The sequence below is a fragment of the Punica granatum genome, chromosome 2, assembly GCF_007655135.1.
Source record: "Punica granatum isolate Tunisia-2019 chromosome 2, ASM765513v2, whole genome shotgun sequence".
Taxonomy (NCBI): Eukaryota; Viridiplantae; Streptophyta; class Magnoliopsida; order Myrtales; family Lythraceae; genus Punica; species Punica granatum.
Window position 1 is genome coordinate 39,257,925 of NC_045128.1, and position 19,886 is coordinate 39,277,810.

The following is a 19,886-nucleotide window of genomic DNA, read 5'->3' on the forward strand; positions in this document are numbered from 1 at the left end:
ATATCGAATCTGAAATCTCATTATTACCAAGTAATAATGTATGTCACTATGCTACTCTTTTGATAAGTATTTAGTATTTTAATTCAATTATTTTATATTTTATAGTGTCAAATAATTAAACTGAAAAACTAATCAATTAAATTAAAAATATCAAAATGTATCGTCGTGATGAGTGAATATATGTATCTTATCACTTTGTATGTGAATTTTGATTTTTCGTTTACTTTTATTGTCCGATTATTTTATTCCCGGCTGGCTTATGTTGGACAAGATTTCATGGTCATAGACAGCTTTCATGCATGCATGGACGGAGGAATTAATTAACTTGTTTGCTACTTCATGTGTCTATTTCTTTGTTTTCTCACTGAAGTTTTTTCGGTATGCACTCTTGGAATTTGGATGCCCAATAAGACCCGATTAATTCAGTTTGAACTAGGTTAGTTCACTAAAAAATAAAACTCTCTCAATTACATATTGTTTTCATTCATAAAATTTAAATTTAAGATATTATTTAAGGAGAATAAATATCGAATATTATTTAAACCAATCCATATTAGTTTTTTTTACTAAAGTTATGTTATAAGGGATAAGTTCATGACCTCAAATCAAGCTCAATGAATTTAATAACATTCATGTCACACCATTTTGATTTTGAGTTTTTCATCGTTAGTGAGCTATTATATACGTTTGTAATTTTCTAGTATGAAATATATATATATATATATTTTTTCCCGCCAGAATATACAATATATTAAAGAATATTATCTGTATCTATAGTTACATGATATGCTTTACTAATACAATATGTAGCTAGACAACTATGAAATAATATATTAAAGAGAAAGGTGCATACTCTCGTCTGGTAATCAAGAGGTTTCTTATTCGATTTTTAGTAGGACTATTCTTACCCTTCTATTAGTTATTAGAATTTTTATTTCACTATACTAAATCCATAAATTTTCCTTGTAATCGAAATATATATAAATAAATAAATATATATATATATATAAAAGAAAGAGAAGTCACCTTTTGTCCTCAATCTTTTCTTCTTTTTTTTCATTTTTATCCTAAATCTTTTTTTTTTTTGGGTCGAAACCAGCTTAGCTCTGTATTGATAAAATAAAGCGACCAAATACAAGGCATTAAATTCCAACGGATACGCATGCCCAAACAAAAGCCCTTAAAATAGCCCTAAACGAAATACAGCAGCAACATCTATCTGACAACACCCCAATCTCTTAAGAGCTTCTTCTGTGCCTCATTCCTTATCTTTTTCTCTAAGTCAAGAATGCCCAGACGTCTTCCCTGCACTGTATTTCGAATAGATATCCAAGGTTGCTGCAGAGAGATCGTTTTGTCTCCAAAAAGCCAATTGTTTCTAACCCTCCATACATGATAAACATATGAATTCCATGCAATCTTGAGGAGCAACTTGTGATTTGCTTTGCCTTTGAGATTCATGACAGTCCAATTGAGCTCATAATACCAGCTTCTAACCCTCTCGTGAATGCCGCAACTTCTTAAGACTTCCTCCCATATTTTTCCTGTGGCAGAACATGCAAAGAAAATATGATCTCTAAACTCAACCTCTTTACCACAAAGAACACGAGTAGTGTCCACCCCATTATTCCAAACTGCTATTTTCTCTAGAGTGTTGAGTCTTATTTTGAATGGCCAACCAGCTAATGAAGCAGTGCCTTGGAACACTAGGATAGAACCAAATGAGCTTCAACCAAGGGACCCTGTTGTGCTTCACTCTCATGGCATTCCAAGCAGTATTGAGGGAGAAGGAGCCTTTGTTATCTGCTTTCCATATGCTCATCCTCCTTTTCATCAATCAGTCTAACTGCAATAAGAATTGACTGAATAGGCTGCCTCTCAACATCTCTAAATCTTCTATTTTCCCAATCCTCCTTAGCAACGGCTCGAGCAACACTTGCATTGAGAGGGATACCACACCTGTTGTGTAGATGGACCAAAGGACTAGATGTGCTCCAGTTATCAAACCAAAAGAATGTTGATTCACCATTACCCATACTATGATTAAAAAGTGGATAGATTGTGCTCCTTAACTTTAAGAGCTTCCTCCAAGCATAAGAGTTGTTACTTTGAGGTTTTAAACTCCAGAAACTTCTACCTTTCACAAGATACGCATTTACCAAGCAATCCAAAGAGTATGATTTCTTGAATAAAAGCCAAATGAGTTTCAAGGCACAAGTTTTATTCCATACCTCTAACTCTTTAATACCCAATCCTCCTTCCTCCTTTGGTAGACAGACTGAATCCCAATTGACCTTTGCCCCTCTAGAATCTCCATTCTTCCATTTCCACAAGAATGCTTTGCATCTTTGTTCCACAGCTCGAATCACCTTCCTGGGGAGAATAAAAGCACTGTACCGGAAATTCATGAGGGAATGGTAACAGATTTGATTAACTGAAGCCTCCCTGCATAAGAAAGTTGCTTTGTCGCCCAGCTATCTATCTTGCAGGTTATCTTCTCAATGAGTGGCTTACAATCCTTATCAATGAGTCTCCCTGAAATGAGAGGAACTCCCAAGTATCTAACAGGTAATGATCCTTTCCTAAAGCCACTAAAGGTGATCATCTCTCTAACAACATTAGATTTGACTCTGCAAGATATCCAAATAGAGAATTTGTTAGGAACTCCAATAGACTTGAGTACGTTTGCAATGAACCCCCAATGCAGTGAGTCAAATGCCTTCATTATATCTGCTGTTATTGCACATCTTGGAGAAATACCAGGTCTTTAACCAGCACATGTGCTAAGAAGATATTATCTCCGATGCTCCTCCCCTCAACAAAAGCACATTGATTAGGAGAAATCACCTTAGGCAGCAGCTTCTTCAATCTACTAGCCAAAATCCTTGTCATACATTTATATATCACATTACAACAGGATATAGGCTTATAATCTGTCATCTTAGAAGGATTAGGAATTTTAGGGATGAGAGATACAGAGGTACTATTTACTTCTCCCAATAACTTGGCATTAGGAATTCTGTTTTTGTTTTCCTTTTTTATTGTTTATATGTTTGTTAAATTTTTACGTATTTTTTGGATGGAAAAACTATTTTCTAATGAAAAATCGGACGGGAGGACTAAGGCGAACAAAACATGAAATGTTAAGAAAGAGGTTGAACGAAAAAAAAAAATGATGACGAAGATGGAAAAGCAATCTAAGGTCGAGGGCCAAAAGTAGTCTTTTTCCTATACAAATTCATGTGAACAATATTTGAAATCACCAAAAAATGATGATCCCTCTCAATACTTACTTAGTCATCTCACCTGCTAGAAAAATCAAAACCCAATATCCGCCTAGAAGAGATAAGGAAGTTGGACTGACCGACTCGACCACGTCCTTGGGTAAATATATAAATACTCGAAGTACACCACTCATTAGGTAATCTTTCATTGACTGAGACATCCAATTCTACATTTTCCCGCCTTTACATTTCCCTCTCAAAAGCTCTCTTTGACTTAGGCATTGAAGGAGAGACCGTGGAACCCCCTAGCCTTATCAGTTATCCTTTGCGTTCAGGCAACCGGAGCATCAATCATGATTAGAGCACCAAGCAACATCAGCGGAGCTAGCTACCTTTACTAGGAGTCTTAATTATGTTCAGCTAGCTCCTATGATAAGTAAACAACTTGCCGGATACATGTTGCATAGATAGTTAACTCGGGAAATATTATTAATTAATGTGGATCAATGGATATTATCATCGTTATCGTTCTTTCGACAGTCGTAAACAGCTAAAAGGAAATGGTCCCCTCTGAACTTATGATTCTATATGAAATGGTGATAAGCTAGAATCTTATGTACTGTTGTAAAGGAGCACAATATTGCATTAATAAAAAAAACCCTTATTAATAAATGGTCCACAGCATGGCCGACTTACCAGTAACTAATTAGGTTTTCTTTAGTTTTTTTTTTTTTGGCCAGTACTAATTAGGTTAGGAATTGGTCATTTCTCCAGGTCGCTATTAGATTTTCTTTTTCTTTTTTCTTTTTCTTTTTTTAAGGAATGAGATAGAAAATATCTCCAAATATATAATTTCTCTCTTAGATCTATTTATATTTGTATAATGCTCAAATTTAGGCTCTTTATCCTTGTCCCACTATAATACGGTCGGTAACCTTTCCCTTTTTTTCTTTTTTCTTTTTTCTCTTTTGGGTCCAATTGATTATGAAAATCTCAAAGCATAGGGTAAGTCAAGCTTGCTAGGTGAGTGATATATTTTATGAAACCAAGCATCGATGACTAGCCCAAGTCAGCTGAACAAGTTATTCTCTTGTACCATTTATATGTCGAAAAGATTACACTTAAACATGACAAGCCCGAGCTAAATATTTCCAACTCGATTTCTTAAAAGGAACGCTTATTATAAGTGCTTGTAATTGAATTGAAAGAGTGTCTGGCATGAATGATATGTTAGAGATAAATATATGTATGTACGCTATTTTAGATCATGTTGCAAAAATTACATATGTGAAGAGGCTTTTAATAGTTGGAGGAACAAAATCGAACGATCTTCCTGTTCCCCAATGGCATGTTCGATAATAGCATTGAAATTGATCATCTGTGAATGTCCTTACACGCAAGTCAATCATCTCAAGCGTATATATGTATGTACGTATGATGGGCTAGTGATCAATCGAATGTCAATTTGATAATGAAAATCGCAAGAAAAGTTTTTATGAATTAATAAAAAAAAGGAATAAATTCCATCATGCCCTAAAAAATAACTAAAGAGGAAAATTCTCTCTGCTTTTCCTTCATTTGTGGAACGTGACGTTGCCACATGTTGATGCATTATCGGTCTCGTGATAATAATATTAATTAATTATTAAATCTTATTGGAAAGCACTCGAAATGAGAACTGCTTGACGAAGGAGGATTGGTACAATGATATAAATAGTTGACTTGGAAATATGAAGTTTCGGATTTGATTCTAATTAATAAGAGTTTCGTATTCTTTTATTTAATTTTGATTATTCTTATACTACTTTGTAGACTCCTTTATATCATTTCGGTTCCTCAAATCAATATTAATTAACAAATAGTATTGCTTTGCTTCTTTTCTTTAAAAAATTTAGTTAGTGTTTTCTCCCCTGCAGCGGAGCACCTTATGTTTAATTGGAGATAATGCGGATCAAATGGGACGGTCACTAAATAACCAAGTGGAATTGGAGGCTGCTCAATCTCATGGTGTATTGATTTAAATTAATTAATTAAACAATGTTTTTTTATCTTTTATTAATTAGAATTAAATGCACTTTGCCCTCTGACTTATGATATGAGTTTGGATTTGCCCCCTCACTTTCAAATTTTTGCGAGGTACCTCCCGACCTTACCGTAAAATAAGCATTGAGCCCCCTCAACTAAATTCCGGCTAAAATTCCGGCCAAAAGATGACACATGCCACTCACATGTCAATCCATAAAAGGCAAAAATGTCATACTTTAATTATCAAAAATAACAAACATGAAAAAATCACTAGGGCACGAAATTGCTCCCCAATTATTAGAGTCTGTCTATTAGTCTCAGTTGCCTAAGATATATGCGGTGCTAGAGCTACTAAGAAATGAGATGCTAGCATGTTTGGATTAAGAGTTAAAATCACTTTGATTTTAATTTTAACTTTAACTCAACACACTACATAACAAAAATACACATTTTTCAAGTCAAAAATTTTAACTTTAATTTTAACTCAACACACTATACAACAAAAACATACGTTTCCCAAGTCAAATTTTGTCTTTTTCCACAATCAAAATCAAAGTTATTTTAACTCTGAATCCAAACGCACTGTAATTGTTTTATAATCCACTGTTTCAGAATTCAACTACACAAAATTTTATTCCCATTAGCAGCATAGCCAACTTCATGGTTTCAGCGAGATCTGGAGACATCAAGGTTGTACAATTCACAGTCGAGCTTCAGCGGGAGTGCTGTTGTACAATTTCATGCCCTAACAATTATTTTCTTGTTCCAAATATTTTGATTAGTGTGACATTTTTGCCCATTCTTGATTGACATGTGGGTGGCATGTGCCATCTTTTGGCCCGAATTTGGTTGAGGGGACACTTTACTTATTTTACAGTAATATCACGAGATACGCCGCAAGAATTTGAAGGTGAGAGGATAAATTCAAACTCATCTCATATGTTGGGAGGCAAAGTGCATTTAATTATATTACTTATTAAAACAAGTTAAGAGAATTATATGAGAGAATCTCTCCACTCTATTGGATTTAGACTGAATTCAAGATTCTTTGCTAATGGAGGGACCAGGCATATATATATATATATATATATATATATATATATAAAAGGGGCGCTCCCTCATCCTAGCTATCTCCTGAATAGTAGTTGATGATTTTCATCCGACTCGATAATAACTTCTCATATCCAGAGATGGACCGAGGGGACTAAGGGAGACAATCATACTCCTAAAATTTTAAAGTTATAAAGAAAATAATATAATTTATTTAGATATTTTATATAATATCTATATTCGCATCCCCAACTTTAAAGATTGATCTTATTATTCGTCCCTTTGAGAACTTCCCCCCTGACCAAAATCCTGTCCCCATCCCTGCTCGTATCTAAACCATATATACTGGTGAAGTGTGCTCGTGGTGTGGAAGCTCGGACCAAACACTATGTACATGTATGGAAAATGAAGAAAAAGGTTAACTAAGTATGACACTCAAATTTTTCAGAAAAATCACATTAGTTCGTGCTTATATATGTAGAAACTCGAGTTTCTAATGCGCCTCCAAAACGACAATCTACGTTAAGAAAATATGACAAAGGCCCCATCATATTATATTAAAATTGTATCCCATTTATCTATACTTCTATATAAATGGAGAATTTGGTGTCACCTTTAGTAGTTACTTTGGTGAATTACCTAAATTGTCCTTCATCGGGTGGCATGAAAAAATATACATATGACAGTAATGGATAAGATTGTAAATTGAGCATTGACGACCTTTCCCTGTCTCCTCTCTATCTCTTTCGACCTTTTTTTCGGTAAGTTACCTCTTCCTACCTCTTTCAACCTTTTTTTTTTTTCGGTGGGTATCTTGATATCTAAAAACCCAACGGATCCTGACTAATCAAGTTCGAATTGGATCAATCTATTAAGGAGTAAAACTCTCATAATCAAAGATTTTTTTTTATTCATAATATTCGAATCCGAAATCTTATTTATGAAAAATATATGTCGAAAAGTTTAAATCAAGTTGTTGATTTTTCTACTCTCTTAATTCTTAATTCCTTTCCCAAGTTCTCCTTCACCTTCTCCTTTTACTATCTATTAAATCTCTTAAATTATTATTTAAAAAAAATAGATTTATCCTTCACTGAAAAAAGAAAAAGAAAATCGCATTTATCCTAGAATTTTAGAACGATACAACTATATATTTAGCACGCACGACCATTACAATTATAATACAGTCGCACGTAGCACAGGTGTATGATCTAGTGATACAATAATAGAAAGAATTGTTTTGAAACTGAAGTACGCGCCTTGCAACTTAATCGGATAGAATTCCTTGATGTATATATTTCGGGCATTTGCTTTTCTTTTCTTTTCTTTTTTCCTTCCCCCCACCACAGACATAACAAGTTCCTGCCATAACAAGGTGAGGACTGAGGCGCGCGCTTCATTGACATGCCTAATAAGGAGTTAACGCTGGAAATGGCTACCCAACGGCACAAAATTCAAATAGAATGATTTCCAAATACGGAATGCTGCATCCATTAACTGACCTGCAAAAACCAGAGACATTCCGTATGTAGTCCCCTATCAACGGTGGGTTTTAGCGGCAAATTTAAATTTTAGTTACCTTCTGTGTTCGAGGGAAGTGGATAAGATTGACTAGTTAAGCGAACAGATTGTACATATTCCCGGCACTCGCTTTTGATTTGAAAAAAAAAAAAAATCCCGCGTTTCGATATTGGAAATTTTATTAGTGTCGAATTCGTTTTGCCCTCGGAACGGTGTTTTGCCATTCGAAGATTGTCGGACTTCTGTATCATTTTAGCGTAACTGGTACATGGTAGAGGAAAGAAAGTAGTTTCCTCTTGCTCGATGAGGAGTAATATGGAAACGTGTTTTTCGCGGTCCATAGTAATGGTTGTTGAACCTTCCATGAACATGTTCTGTTTTAACCACATGCTCGATACCGAGTAATATGGAAACATGTCATGCTGTTTCCTAGTATAAAATTTTTCAATGTTTCTTTACATAATCTAGCGCGCGCTCGAAACAAAATCTATCTACAACAAACAAGGTTTTTTATTTTTCGATTTCCGCGCGCATGTTGATTAACGATAACTTCTTTTCCTTGATAGCGAGTGAAAACCAAATCACATTGCTAATGAAACATTGCCGGACTTCCGTACTATTGCAAATGACACATTCTCATAATTGGTAGGAAATAAACTATTTCCCTTCCATAAGTGTTTTCCGTGTTACATGGTATCGACTATCGAGTGCGCGCTTGAAACAAAACCTATCTACAATAAACAAGATTTTTGAATTTTCAACTGCCGCGCACGCGTTAATTGGCAGTAACTTCCCTTCCTTGATAGCAAGTGGAAACCAAATCACACAGCTAATAACATTGTCGGACTTCCATATTATATGACATTCTCATAATTGGTAGCAAATAAACCATTCCCCTTCCGTAAGTGTTTTCCGTGTGACATGGTATCGACTTTCAAGCGCGCGCTTGAAACACAGCATGTCTGCAATGCAATTACAAACCAAAAATTTAATTTCAAAGCGAAAAGCAATTTGAATTGCTAATATATGGAAAGATATCTAGCGCTCAGGGTGACGGAGCACAATCCTATATATAGCCCTCGCAAGGTTGAGTTTGATCACAGAGCACCACACAATCTATCCAACAGACAAACAGAGAGGGGTACGTATAACTTACACCATGACTAGGAAAAAGGTGAAGATGGCTTATATCCCGAGTGACATGGCAAGGAAGGCGAGCTTCAGGAAGAGGAAGGGGGGCCTGATGAAGAAGATGGAAGAGCTCAACACTCTCTGTGATGTCCATGGCTTCTTGATCATTCATGGTCCAGAGGACAAGGAGCCCACAGTTTGGCCATCCCCGGCAGTGGCTGAAGAGCTGCTCGAGCGGTTCATGAGCGTCTCCGACATGGAGAGGGGCAGGAAGATGATGGACCACGAGCATTACCTGAGGGAGAGGATCACAAAATCTCAGGAGCTGATCGCGAAGCACGCAAGACGGAACAGGGAGCTGCAGGCCATTCATTTCATGAACCGGATCCAATGGGACGGGGCACAACTCTCCGGCTTCAGCTCAGGAGATCTCAACGAACTTGTTTGGTTGATAGATGAGAAGAGGAGGGAGGTTGCCAAGAGGAGGAACTTGTCGCAGTACGTTGCTGCAGCTTCATCTTGTCCTCCTTCCCCACTTGATCACTTGGTTCCTCCATCCAGCCCGGAACTCGAAATCTATCTCCCTCAGGTCAGGTTTTCGGGAGAGGATGATGAGGAAGATCTGCCTGAATTCAATGCAGGGCTGGATAACTCGGACTCGGAGGCATCTCGTCCTCCCACATCGAGTTCAGGGATGAGTACCCTCCAAGTTCCTCCTTCTGGTTCGAGAGTCGACACTGGGACAGGTCTGATCAATAGCCATGATGCCTTGATGTGGGAGCAGTTTATCTCAGGTTTAATGAATGATCACCCAATGACCCGAAACACAGCTCCTAACGCAAGGAATCTGATGGGAGCAGGAATATTGAGGGCCCCAACCACAGCTCCCAATGTATCCGGTTCCGATCCTAATGTGGTATTGGCGGCGAAAAATATTGGTGTCCCAACCAGTGTTGCCCCTAATATGGCACCAGATCAGGTAGACATTGGGATCATTGAAGGCAGGGAGCAGAGCTTGGGCCTCCACAATGGTAACAACATGGGAGGAGGTGACGGTTTACACAACATGGAGGTGGAGACCCGGGAAGATGCCAGAGGAATTCCTGACTCCCGAGGCAACGAGAGCGACTATGCCTTTGTTCTGCAGGATGACGATACTGTAGGTGGAGAAAGCATTCAGTCTCATCATCAGGTCGGGTCGGGAGATCAAGCTGGGGGCGGATATGGAATAGTGCTGCCTCAACCGAACTTCGAGCATGATATCTACCCACAGAATCCCCTCTTAATGAGTCACTTTGACATCATGAACAGAGGCACAGGCGATGGAGGCAGCCGCAGTGCAAGTGATGTGGAGCCAACCAAGACTCCCGGGTTCAACACCGATTGGCTGTTCTATTCTTAGAGGTTCATCAAATGTCAGGAGTCGTCGTTGCGGGCTGTGTGTTGTACTAGGAATAGTGCTCTATATCTCCTGTCCTAGCTTGTTAGAATAAATCTTTTGCTATGTTTCGTGTTAATTGGGAGCTGTGCGTTGTACTAGGAAAAGAGCTACGTCTTCTGTCCTAGCTTGTCACAGTAAATCTTTTGCTATGTTTCATGAATAAGAATTCAGCAAGTGTTTTGGCTTTTCCTCTTCTTCTTCTTGTTTTTTTTTTTTCCCTCCCCGGTGAAAGGGGAGGCCTGAGGCCTAGTTATAGAAGTTAAAAGTTCAAAAATACAACGTCAGGATAAGGAAGCCCCAGATAAATCACCAAGGAATAGCGGGCATACACCACCCGGGGGTGCAAATGAAACTAATTCCGTAGAAGAAGGCGCAAAGCCCATCTTGCCCTCCCATCGGCGTTAGAGTTCCCCTCTCAACGATAACATGCCACTCTTTGGTCAGGATACGACGAATGTCCCTCACCAAAGCAGAAGAGCTGGGCGGACAGTAGGTAAGGGCCGTGAGGCCCCTGGATCATTTTGCAGACCACCTCGGAGTCAAGCTCTAGAAAAACCTGCCTAAGGCCAAGATCCCAAACATGGTGAGACCGACCAAGACTCCCGCAATTCAGCTAGGACAGCAGCTGCTGATGAAGCTAGTCGGTGGATTTCGGGTTCTACTCATAAAATCGGATGGACATACTTAAGGTTCATCTGACAATAGTATTGAACGACTAGACTTCTCATCAAAAGTTAAAAACCCAAGAGATCTCAATAATTGCCAAAAGAAAGGCCGAAACTTGATATCAGAACAACTCAGTCCAAAACGTCAATAACTCCAAATGTAACGACAGGGGCGCATCGGAAAGTAACTGTATACACACATATGGTACATGACGCTGATTTTATAAAATCTACACAATTCCTGAACATACTTAGAATATCTTGTTGTACTGACCGGTGAGGGAATCTCTCAAGTTCGCATAGAGGCCGTAGAGAGAGTACTGGCGCAGCTTTTCCACTTCGTACCACGAATTCAGAGCTGAGAGGTGCTTATCTGTCCCAGAGAAGGCCAGTTGTATCCCAAGGCTGCAGTCTACTGACCCACCACGGTTCTTGCAGTCAGTAGTTTTTATTGCACAGTCCTGATTGTTGAGGCACACGAAGTTCGAATTCTTGGAACATGAAGAGCACCCATCCCTCTTCCAGTACAGGTTTTGCAGTCTCCCCTTCTTATACTCAAGAACCTGCATCGTCATGAAAAAGTTCATGGTAAACATATCAAGAGAGAGGTGAAGAGAAGCCACGCTCAAAGAGATCGGCATTTTTGCCCTTACAAGAGTAAAACTGGTCACTATGTATGTGCTGTTGGCAACAAAAGCAGGGATAGATCTTGCAGCATACTTTCGACCAGCAAATGCAACCATATATCCACCATAACTATCCTGCGAAGATCATACAGGATATATCAGAGACGATACCAAGTACAACATTTACATTGAGATTTGAGCACCATAAAAAGAATTGTGATGTTTCATTTAAGCAGCAACAGAGTTGAGAGAGGGTTGCAACTATGCACAACTCCATAATCAATAGGCAGAACTGATTGGGGAACTATTCCAAACCCCCCATCATAAAATTAACATATTCCAGGCTGCAGCTATGAACTTACGTGCAGAAACAATTTTATCATCCAATCTGCCTGTTCCAACATGAAGAATATCTATTTGGATAGAACAGTCCATCTTATTCTTCCATTCCTGCAGCAATCTATTCCCACAACACCGAGGATGGGTAAACACTAACAAGAAATCCCCCAAGCAATTACTACTGAACAGAGGATCTGAAAGGCGTTCTGTACGTGCAGGGTCTTATATCAGAACAAGGCGAGTTACAGCTGAAGAGAGGAAAGACCAACAAACCTATTGTTTGATTTCAGGTACTTAACTCGAAAAGTTCACTTGTTCCAGGCTGCAGCTATGAACTTACGTGCAGAAACAATTTTATCATCCAATCTGCCTGTTCCAACATGAAGAATATCTATTTCGATAGAACAGTCCATCTTATTCTTCCATTCCTGCAGCAATCTATTCCCACAACACCGAGGATGGGTAAACACTAACAAGAAATCCCCCAAGCAATTACTACTGAACAGAGGATCTGAAAGGCGTTCTGTACGTGCAGGGTCTTATATCAGAACAAGGCGAGTTACAGCTGAAGAGAGGAAAGACCAACAAACCTATTGTTTGATTTCAGGTACTTAACTCGAAAAGTTCACTTGCTCAAACTATAAAAGTATAATTTTTATCTGATACCACAGAAACTCTGGCTAATTACCAAACTTACTAAAACCTCCTTGTCGGGAAACAATAACAAGCACCTCAAAACTTGGGAACAATGCGTAAACGCCGGGCAAGAACACATCCTGCTGTAGGACGAATATCATCGACTCCCGAAGACCGTTTAAAGGATTGAACCGAACAAGTCGACACGATAATCAACTCATGACAGTCTTAAACTCAGGAACCGCTTAAAGAAGCTCAATTTGCTGCTAAGTGGAACCAAAATTAGCCGGCTCATTCAATTTCATCAATCGATGTGAGAGCTTCTTGAGCTACGCTTAATTTGAAACAGTGTTCACAGTAGAAAGATGGGGCAAAATCAAGCCATCACATTCCATATCAGTAAACAGCTCAGAAATGAAACTCTATCGATATTTTAATCGGCGATTGGAGAAGCTACGCACCGGAAAGAAGGAGGATGTGTTGATAGTGAGGAGTGAGATCTCATCTACTTTGGGCCTGAAGACGGAGATCTGCGAGTTGGAGAGAGAGAGCCTGCGATCGCATGGGGACAGCTGCAGGCTGCTGTTCAAGAAGAACGAGGCCCTGGACGCAAAGGTGATCCCGAAGGTGAAGCCGTCTGATCTTTGCACCTTCGTGTCGGAGCAGGGCGAGTAGACGCGATTCGTGTCGCTCGACTGCACGGCCGAGAGCAACGACGCCGCCGCCGTCAGTATCAGCAGGCTGATCGTCGCCGAGAGGTGAGGCGACGCCATTGTTACCAGAGAACGGAGATTCCGCGTCGGCGGCAGATGAACGTCTTCTTTCCCGTTCCTCTTCCTTTACCCTTCCGGTGAAGTCAACTCTGCTAGTTGTCTTGTCCGGGCGGTCTCACTGCAGTTGAAGGCAGGGGCACGAGGCAGGTGCAGCTGGGAGAAAAGGAGTTGGGCCGCATTATCATTGGGCCGTCAATGGGCTCAGTCTCCGATGGCTGACATCGGAATCAGCAGAGAGCCCAATTAGGCCCATAAGTACTTAAATTAACTGCATAAAGACCCCCCGATTGAAAAGCGGAACCTTTTGCAATCTACACCCTTCGAAAACTCACCTTCCAATTGGCCCCACCATCTACTCAAACATTTATATCCAACCACTTCCATGCAATCCGCGTTCCCATAGAGAGACGTGACAAGAAATGCTAATGCATACACGGTCCCAAATAAATGCGTGCTGACCCAATTGGACTTTTGGATATCGGGATTCACTGTGTCCTGGTAACAACAGAATAAAAACCAATACTTTGATATCCCTTCATTACTCGTGTTTTAATTATCCTTTTCATTATGATTATGAGACTATTTCAACAATTTCATTTTACTATATACAAATAACGTCTTCACATCGTATACTTTTACAAAGTATTATCATTTGAGATAAGTCTGCTGTTAAGGGTGTAAACGAATTGAGCCGAACTTGAATCTACAAAGCTCAAGCTTGGCTTGTAAATGTGCTCCTAAGCTCAAACTTGGGCATGAGCTTACGCTTGGGCTTAAGTTTGGTCGAGTCTGACCATCTGAATTTGAGTTTGGCTCATCAAGAAAATCGAAGGCTCGTTTAGACTTGCAAACTTTTCGAACAGGATGCTATTGAGCACTTTAGCCGAATACTATTGTTATACAACAACAATATCATATAAAATAAGGTTAATTATCTAAAAAAGTACGATTTTTGCATTTTTTTTTCCTAAATGTAGCACGACCTTTGAAGAGTAGCATATAAAGACACAACCTTTATAATTTTTTTTCCTAAATATAGCATGACCTTTAGGTTTAGTTATGCATTTAATATAATGTAAATTATTCAGTCAAATTGTAATGAAAACAGCTAACATAAAGTTTAACTGTGTCACATGACAGTACATGATTGAACGAGTAGACTTCGCATGATTAGACGATAACAACTAACATGGAGCTAGCTATGCCAGGTGCTAATCGTTCATTCATGTCGTGCCACATTGCATGGTTAACTCCCGCTAGCCATTATCGTTACAATTTGACTGAATAATTTACATTATGTTAAATACGTAACTAAATCTAAAAGTCGTGCTATATTTAGAAAAAAAAGTACAAAGGTTATGCCTTTATATGTTACTCTCCAAATTTCGTGCTACATTTAGGAAAAAAATGCAAATGTTGCGCATTCTGTACTATTTCTCAAATGTTGTGTTATATTAAGAAAAAAAGTGCAACTGTCGTACTTTTTTTGTAATTAAGCCTATAAAATGTAATCCAACAATACCGATTCCAACGAAATATCAAGTATAATTTTGTTATTTTTCTAGAAATAAAATTTATTTTTATTATTATTGTTATTATGTGGCGGTTGGTTTGGGCTGTGACAACTAATAATTTATACATATAATAATAATAATAATAAATTGTTTAGGCTCACGAAACTTTCAAACTGAATACTATTGAGATTGGCTTGGCTCGTTTGACTTGCAAGCTCGAGCCAAGCAGAGTTCAAGCTCAATAAAATCGAATTGAATTTGACCTTTCATCGAGCCGAGTCCAAACCGTTCGCGAATCGTCTCGTCTAATTTACACCTCTTTGTGCTGCTATCCAGTGCCAAAGAATGGAAAATATTATTATTGTATTCTCGATCATAAGGAGCATTCTATTGAATTACCAAAACTTCTCGTAAATCTTTCCCAATTAAGAATTATTTTCTAGTTTAATTAATCAATTTAGATTTTCCTGCGAATTAGGTTTCTTCGCCATATCAATCCTTCCGTTGACTTTTTGAATCTGATAGTTTAAACCCCTCATACCATGGTCCTTGTCCCATGACCAAAACCTCCGCCTATTCTATGACCATTTTCCTCCCGACATGAACGCCGTCTCCGGCTCCGGCACTGGACATGGCAACGGCAGGGACTACATCGGTGGACTCGGGTATGGGATTGGCGTCTCTGTCGGAATCCTCCTTCTCATCACTGCCTTCACCCTAGCTTCCTACCTCTGCACACGCGGCCTCCAGGTCCTCCATCCTACCGGGGTCGGCCGCCGCCCAGCCCATCAGCCCCAGACGCCCCTTGAGGAGCAGTTCACGGTGGTCGAGGTGGGGCTCGACGAGGCCACCATAAGGAGCTACCCGAGGCTGCTCTATGCAGAGGCAATGGCAACGAAGGCCCAGCAGAGCCCACGTTACAGCTCAACCGACACATCCTGCTGCTCGATCTGCTTGATGGACTATAAGGCGGCAGACGAGCTCCGAGTGCTGCCCGAATGCAGCCACCTCTTCCATCAGAAGTGCGTGGATCCGTGGCTGAGGCTGCATGCGACGTGTCCCGTCTGCCGGAACTCTCCTATGCCAACGCCGTTCTCCACTCCTCTTGCGGAGGTGGTCCCGCTGGCGAGCCACCGCACATGAGCTGTCGTCTTACAGCGCCCCCGATCGAAGGATATTTTTTTTTTCCCCCGATGTATTTCTTAGGTGGACTTTCCGGTTTGAGCCATGAGGCCCTCTTTTTTCCCTCCAAAAAATTAATTAATGAATATTTGTTTAATCCCTTTTACTAAACTGGCTAGATTTTGCTTTTCTAGTCGACTTTTTTTTGTTTTTCACGAAGGTGGGAATATATATTAATTCATGTAGTTAGACTGGCCGTATTTACATTCGATTATTGAGTCAAATAAAAATGAAACATTACAAAATTATCGGGAAAATTACCCGAGGAGTTCCTCATTTTTCTTTATGGCGTTTTTTTTTTGCCCTTTTCTTCTCAGTGAAGTAAAGAATTGAATAATGCAATGAATGAAAGGATGCATAAAAGGACACTAGTGGACTTGCTTGCCATCTTTGCAAAACCACATTCCTATCAATAATATGTCAACTATAAATAAAAAAAATTGATATTAGACGCAGGGATACACATCATTATATTATGTATATATATTTGAGAAATGTAATAGGAAAGTGCCATGACATTCATTTTCTCATTCCTCAGTTTTTTTTTTTTGGCTTGATTCTCATTCCTCAGTTCATCATCGCTTTAGAGTGCACGATGAAATAAATTCCTACAAAATATTTATTACATAACTACCTCTATGTCTCCCTTGACAAAAAAAAAATAGGCTTAACTTCATCAACATTTGATACGATTTTCTCCAATATAACTATTTAATTATTCATAATATGATTATAATTATAAAACTCCAAATAATCCCGTGTTAATGAAAAGTTCTTGTTATTTTAATTTTTCAAATAGTTACCTTTTGGTAATTCTCAAAGACAAAAGAAAATAAAATTGTCAAAACTATACCATTCCACATCACTAATTTTTATATAAACCCTTGCGGTGCGCAAACCATACGTAATTGTTATCTAAAATGAAGAGATCTTGATTTATTTTTTCCCTTGTAATATTTTTTTTTCGTTCCCCTTTATTTTCCTTTCTTTATCACATTATTAGGTTAATGGAGCTCCAGAAATCGTACAATTCAGAAGGAAAAAAAAAAAGCTACATAATTTTACCCATGGAGGTCCCATTATAGCATTGTAAGATGCAACAAGTAACAGGTCGTAGAAAAATGCTTTCAAGAGAAATTAGACATAGAAAATGTTGAAATACACGTGTACAAATACATATATCTATCGTTATAAATTTATCCAAATACCTCTTTCCCATAATTTAGATCAAATATTCGAATTTTGTAAATAGAAAGAATTCACAGTTAAAAGAATACGAACCCTTAATGGACCGTTTAGGCTTAAATATGGACTAGCCAGCATCCATTAGACTATGGGGTATCGGGTGGTGCACACCTAAAAAACGAAATGGGGACCGCACCAGCAAATGGGAAAGTACAGGGAACATCACGCGAGTCGACCGAAGTATTGGACATCACTTGCAAATAAATTAAAACTAATACGGGGAGTTAAAACGACACCGCTGGGGGCAATTGTAACACGTAACAGAAGCTGTTAGTTAGGCCACCGGCACCCCCAACCGGCATTAATATTCTCAGAGGTCAACAAAAGCAAGCGATTCCTCAAGTCCACATTTTCTTCGCATTGAAGCTCATAGGAATCCCTGACTTCCCGCTCAAGCTTCTTCCTTCACTCCTTGATAATTTGATCAACGCCGGCGGAAGGAGAGATCAAACGGGGAGACGATCATGCAGCCGAATAGAGTTCTGTTGGCTCTTTGCCTGATCGTGCCTCTGGCGCGGGCCACAACCGTTAGCTACTGCGGTCAGTCTCTGTTCTTTCTTCTTCTTCTTCTTCTTCTTCTTCTTCTGATTGCCAATCGATTCGTTTGATTTTGGATTTTTGCCAGCTATGTTGACTGAGGGAAACTCGCTTGTAGCTATTGAATTTGATCCCTTCCAAATTTTGGGTTTTGGGGATTCATTATGCTCAGCTGATGCCCGGGTTCCATTTCAATGGATTTGTTTCTGATTTAGAAGCTAATATGTCGTACTTCCATGGGGTTGGTTTCTTTAGCGGTCATTGGATGAGGCTTCGTTGATGATGATAAGAAACAAGCAGATATATATATTTTTTTTTATTTTTTTTTCTATTACTTGATGTTGCAGTTGGTGGAGATATGGATTGGCAAAGTGGTTTTCTCACGGGTTTTGCTTATATTTGATGAACTTTAGATAAGAAGACTGAATATGATGTAAAGGTTAGTGGAGTTGAGATCTCGCCTTATCCGGTGGCGAGAGGCAAAGCAGCTACCTTCAGCATATCTGCATCTACAGGTGAGCTTCTGTGAAGCTTAGTCGAAGAGATACTCGGGTCACTTGTGTGAGTTGAAGCTTCTAATTTTATGCATCTTCACAGATTACCGAGTTGCTATGCGAGTTGTCTCCTCTCCTTTGTGTTCGTTCATGTTTAATATATGGATGCTGTGGGTTTGTCCGTGATAGACATTAAATTAGGATTGAAATGCATGCTTCCTTCTTCTATGACATTTCACTCGACCAGGCTTGTTCCTTTTGACATTTGCCTTTGAAGAGTAGATTCGTTCTTTTCTTGTTTGCTGGCACATTTGATTAAATATATCATACAGCTTATGCATGAGTGATAGAAGGAGAGTACCGTATACTCCTGATTTTTCTTGGAAATATTAAACAGTTTATATATGCCGATATGTCCTCCCTTTTTTTTTTTTGATAAGTATAAGTCCTACCTTTAGTCTGAGTGGATTTCTTAATTTCCACTGTCCCTTAAAGTCATCACTCTATGTTTGCTTAATGACTGTTGGTAACATTGTTCTTCAAACTTATCACGAATGCCTATTCCTTCTGAAGGATACAAAACTTTTTTTTTTTTAAAGAGATTCTGCATCTGTCTAGCTGTCTCCATGCTTGTGTTCTACTCATGAAATTGGCAAAGCCAGGCCTCCCCCATATTCAGACTAAGAAAAGTTTTTCTGATGGCAATACATTTGAGGCGGAATAATTCAGATATGCATGTGCTCATTAGTGTTTCCTCATCCCATATTTGCAGCTGAAACAATCTCTGGTGGAAAACTGGTAATTGATGTATCATTCTTTGGATGGCACATCCACAGTGAGACACATGACCTTTGCGCCGAGACATCTTGCCCTGTGTCAATTGGTGACTTTGTGGTTGCTCACTCTCAGGTCTTACCAGGGTACACTCCTCCGGTAAGGCTTCTCCTTCATGAGCTATCTTTTGTTAATTTACCCATTAGAAACTTGGTTTTATATATTCAGTATCATTATTTTCTAGCGAAACCTCTTCGAGGAATTCCCGCTTCTCTCCAATTACATGTAGTGCTTAGCTGACATTGTATATTTTGAACGCAGGGTTCATATTCTCTCAAGATGAAGATGTATGATGGAAACAAGAAAGAGTTAACGTGCATCGGCTTTGATTTTGATATTGGACTCGCATCATCCGTGGCTGATAGTTAAATGAGCGCTCGCTGGTGCCATGGAAACATGTCTTTTGTATGTGCTGGTGTTTGAAAAGAATTTGTTATCACAGTCCATCGATTCCTTGAATGAACGAATATGCTACTATGACCGTGTAATTAAATGACCATTCTATGTACTTGTGTCATAATAAGAGTGCGCTTCGAGCTTATGTCAAGTGTCTATGATATTCTTTGCAGTGTCACACTTATCAGATTCCAATGTATTGTAATATATTTATCACCAAAATGAGTGTGAAATTATTACTTGTGATCAATTC

At 38.9% G+C, this 19,886-nt stretch overlaps 4 protein-coding genes across 4 annotated transcripts; 3 read left to right on the plus strand and 1 right to left on the minus strand.

Moving 5' to 3' along the window:
* Positions 1-8,882: 8,882 nt before the first annotated feature.
* On the plus strand, positions 8,883-11,008 carry LOC116197402. Its single transcript, XM_031527549.1, has one exon. It carries the CDS (start codon positions 8,980-8,982, stop codon positions 10,351-10,353), a length of 1,374 nt encoding a protein of 457 aa, XP_031383409.1. The 5' UTR covers positions 8,883-8,979; the 3' UTR covers positions 10,354-11,008.
* A 134-nt stretch (positions 11,009-11,142) lies between these two features.
* LOC116197403 lies at positions 11,143-13,560 on the minus strand. Its single transcript, XM_031527550.1, has 3 exons — positions 13,120-13,560; positions 11,711-11,818; positions 11,143-11,620 (listed from the first exon to the last, which is right to left on the minus strand). The coding sequence occupies exons 1-3, from the start codon at positions 13,429-13,431 to the stop codon at positions 11,309-11,311; spliced, it is 732 nt and encodes a 243-aa protein (XP_031383410.1). The 5' UTR covers positions 13,432-13,560; the 3' UTR covers positions 11,143-11,308.
* A 1,865-nt stretch (positions 13,561-15,425) lies between these two features.
* Positions 15,426-16,209, plus strand: LOC116197230 (putative RING-H2 finger protein ATL71). Its single transcript, XM_031527304.1, has one exon. The coding sequence runs from the start codon at positions 15,546-15,548 to the stop codon at positions 16,086-16,088; it is 543 nt and encodes a 180-aa protein (XP_031383164.1). The 5' UTR covers positions 15,426-15,545; the 3' UTR covers positions 16,089-16,209.
* Positions 16,210-17,670: 1,461 nt separating this feature from the next.
* Positions 17,671-19,855, plus strand: LOC116195889 (putative phosphatidylglycerol/phosphatidylinositol transfer protein DDB_G0282179). The gene is made up of 4 exons (XM_031525284.1): positions 17,671-17,912; positions 18,323-18,424; positions 19,176-19,336; positions 19,499-19,855. Exons 1-4 carry the CDS (start codon positions 17,837-17,839, stop codon positions 19,604-19,606), a joined length of 447 nt encoding a protein of 148 aa, XP_031381144.1. The 5' UTR covers positions 17,671-17,836; the 3' UTR covers positions 19,607-19,855.
* The last annotated feature ends 31 nt before the right edge of the window (positions 19,856-19,886 follow it).

Coding starts and splice junctions, on each gene's coding strand:
- LOC116197402 (XM_031527549.1), top strand. CDS start 8,980: ATGACTAGGAAAAAGGTGAAGATGGCTTATATCCCGAGTGACATGGCA.
- LOC116197403 (XM_031527550.1), bottom strand. CDS start 13,431: ATGGCGTCGCCTCACCTCTCGGCGACGATCAGCCTGCTGATACTGACG. Junction 11,819..13,119: donor ACACATCCTCCTTCTTTCCG/GTGCGTAGCTTC, acceptor TGATCTTCGCAG/GATAGTTATGGTGGATATAT. Junction 11,621..11,710: donor TAGTGACCAGTTTTACTCTT/GTAAGGGCAAAA, acceptor ATGACGATGCAG/GTTCTTGAGTATAAGAAGGG.
- LOC116197230 (XM_031527304.1), top strand. CDS start 15,546: ATGAACGCCGTCTCCGGCTCCGGCACTGGACATGGCAACGGCAGGGAC.
- LOC116195889 (XM_031525284.1), top strand. CDS start 17,837: ATGCAGCCGAATAGAGTTCTGTTGGCTCTTTGCCTGATCGTGCCTCTG. Junction 17,913..18,322: donor CACAACCGTTAGCTACTGCG/GTCAGTCTCTGT, acceptor GATGAACTTTAG/ATAAGAAGACTGAATATGAT. Junction 19,337..19,498: donor TACCAGGGTACACTCCTCCG/GTAAGGCTTCTC, acceptor TTTTGAACGCAG/GGTTCATATTCTCTCAAGAT.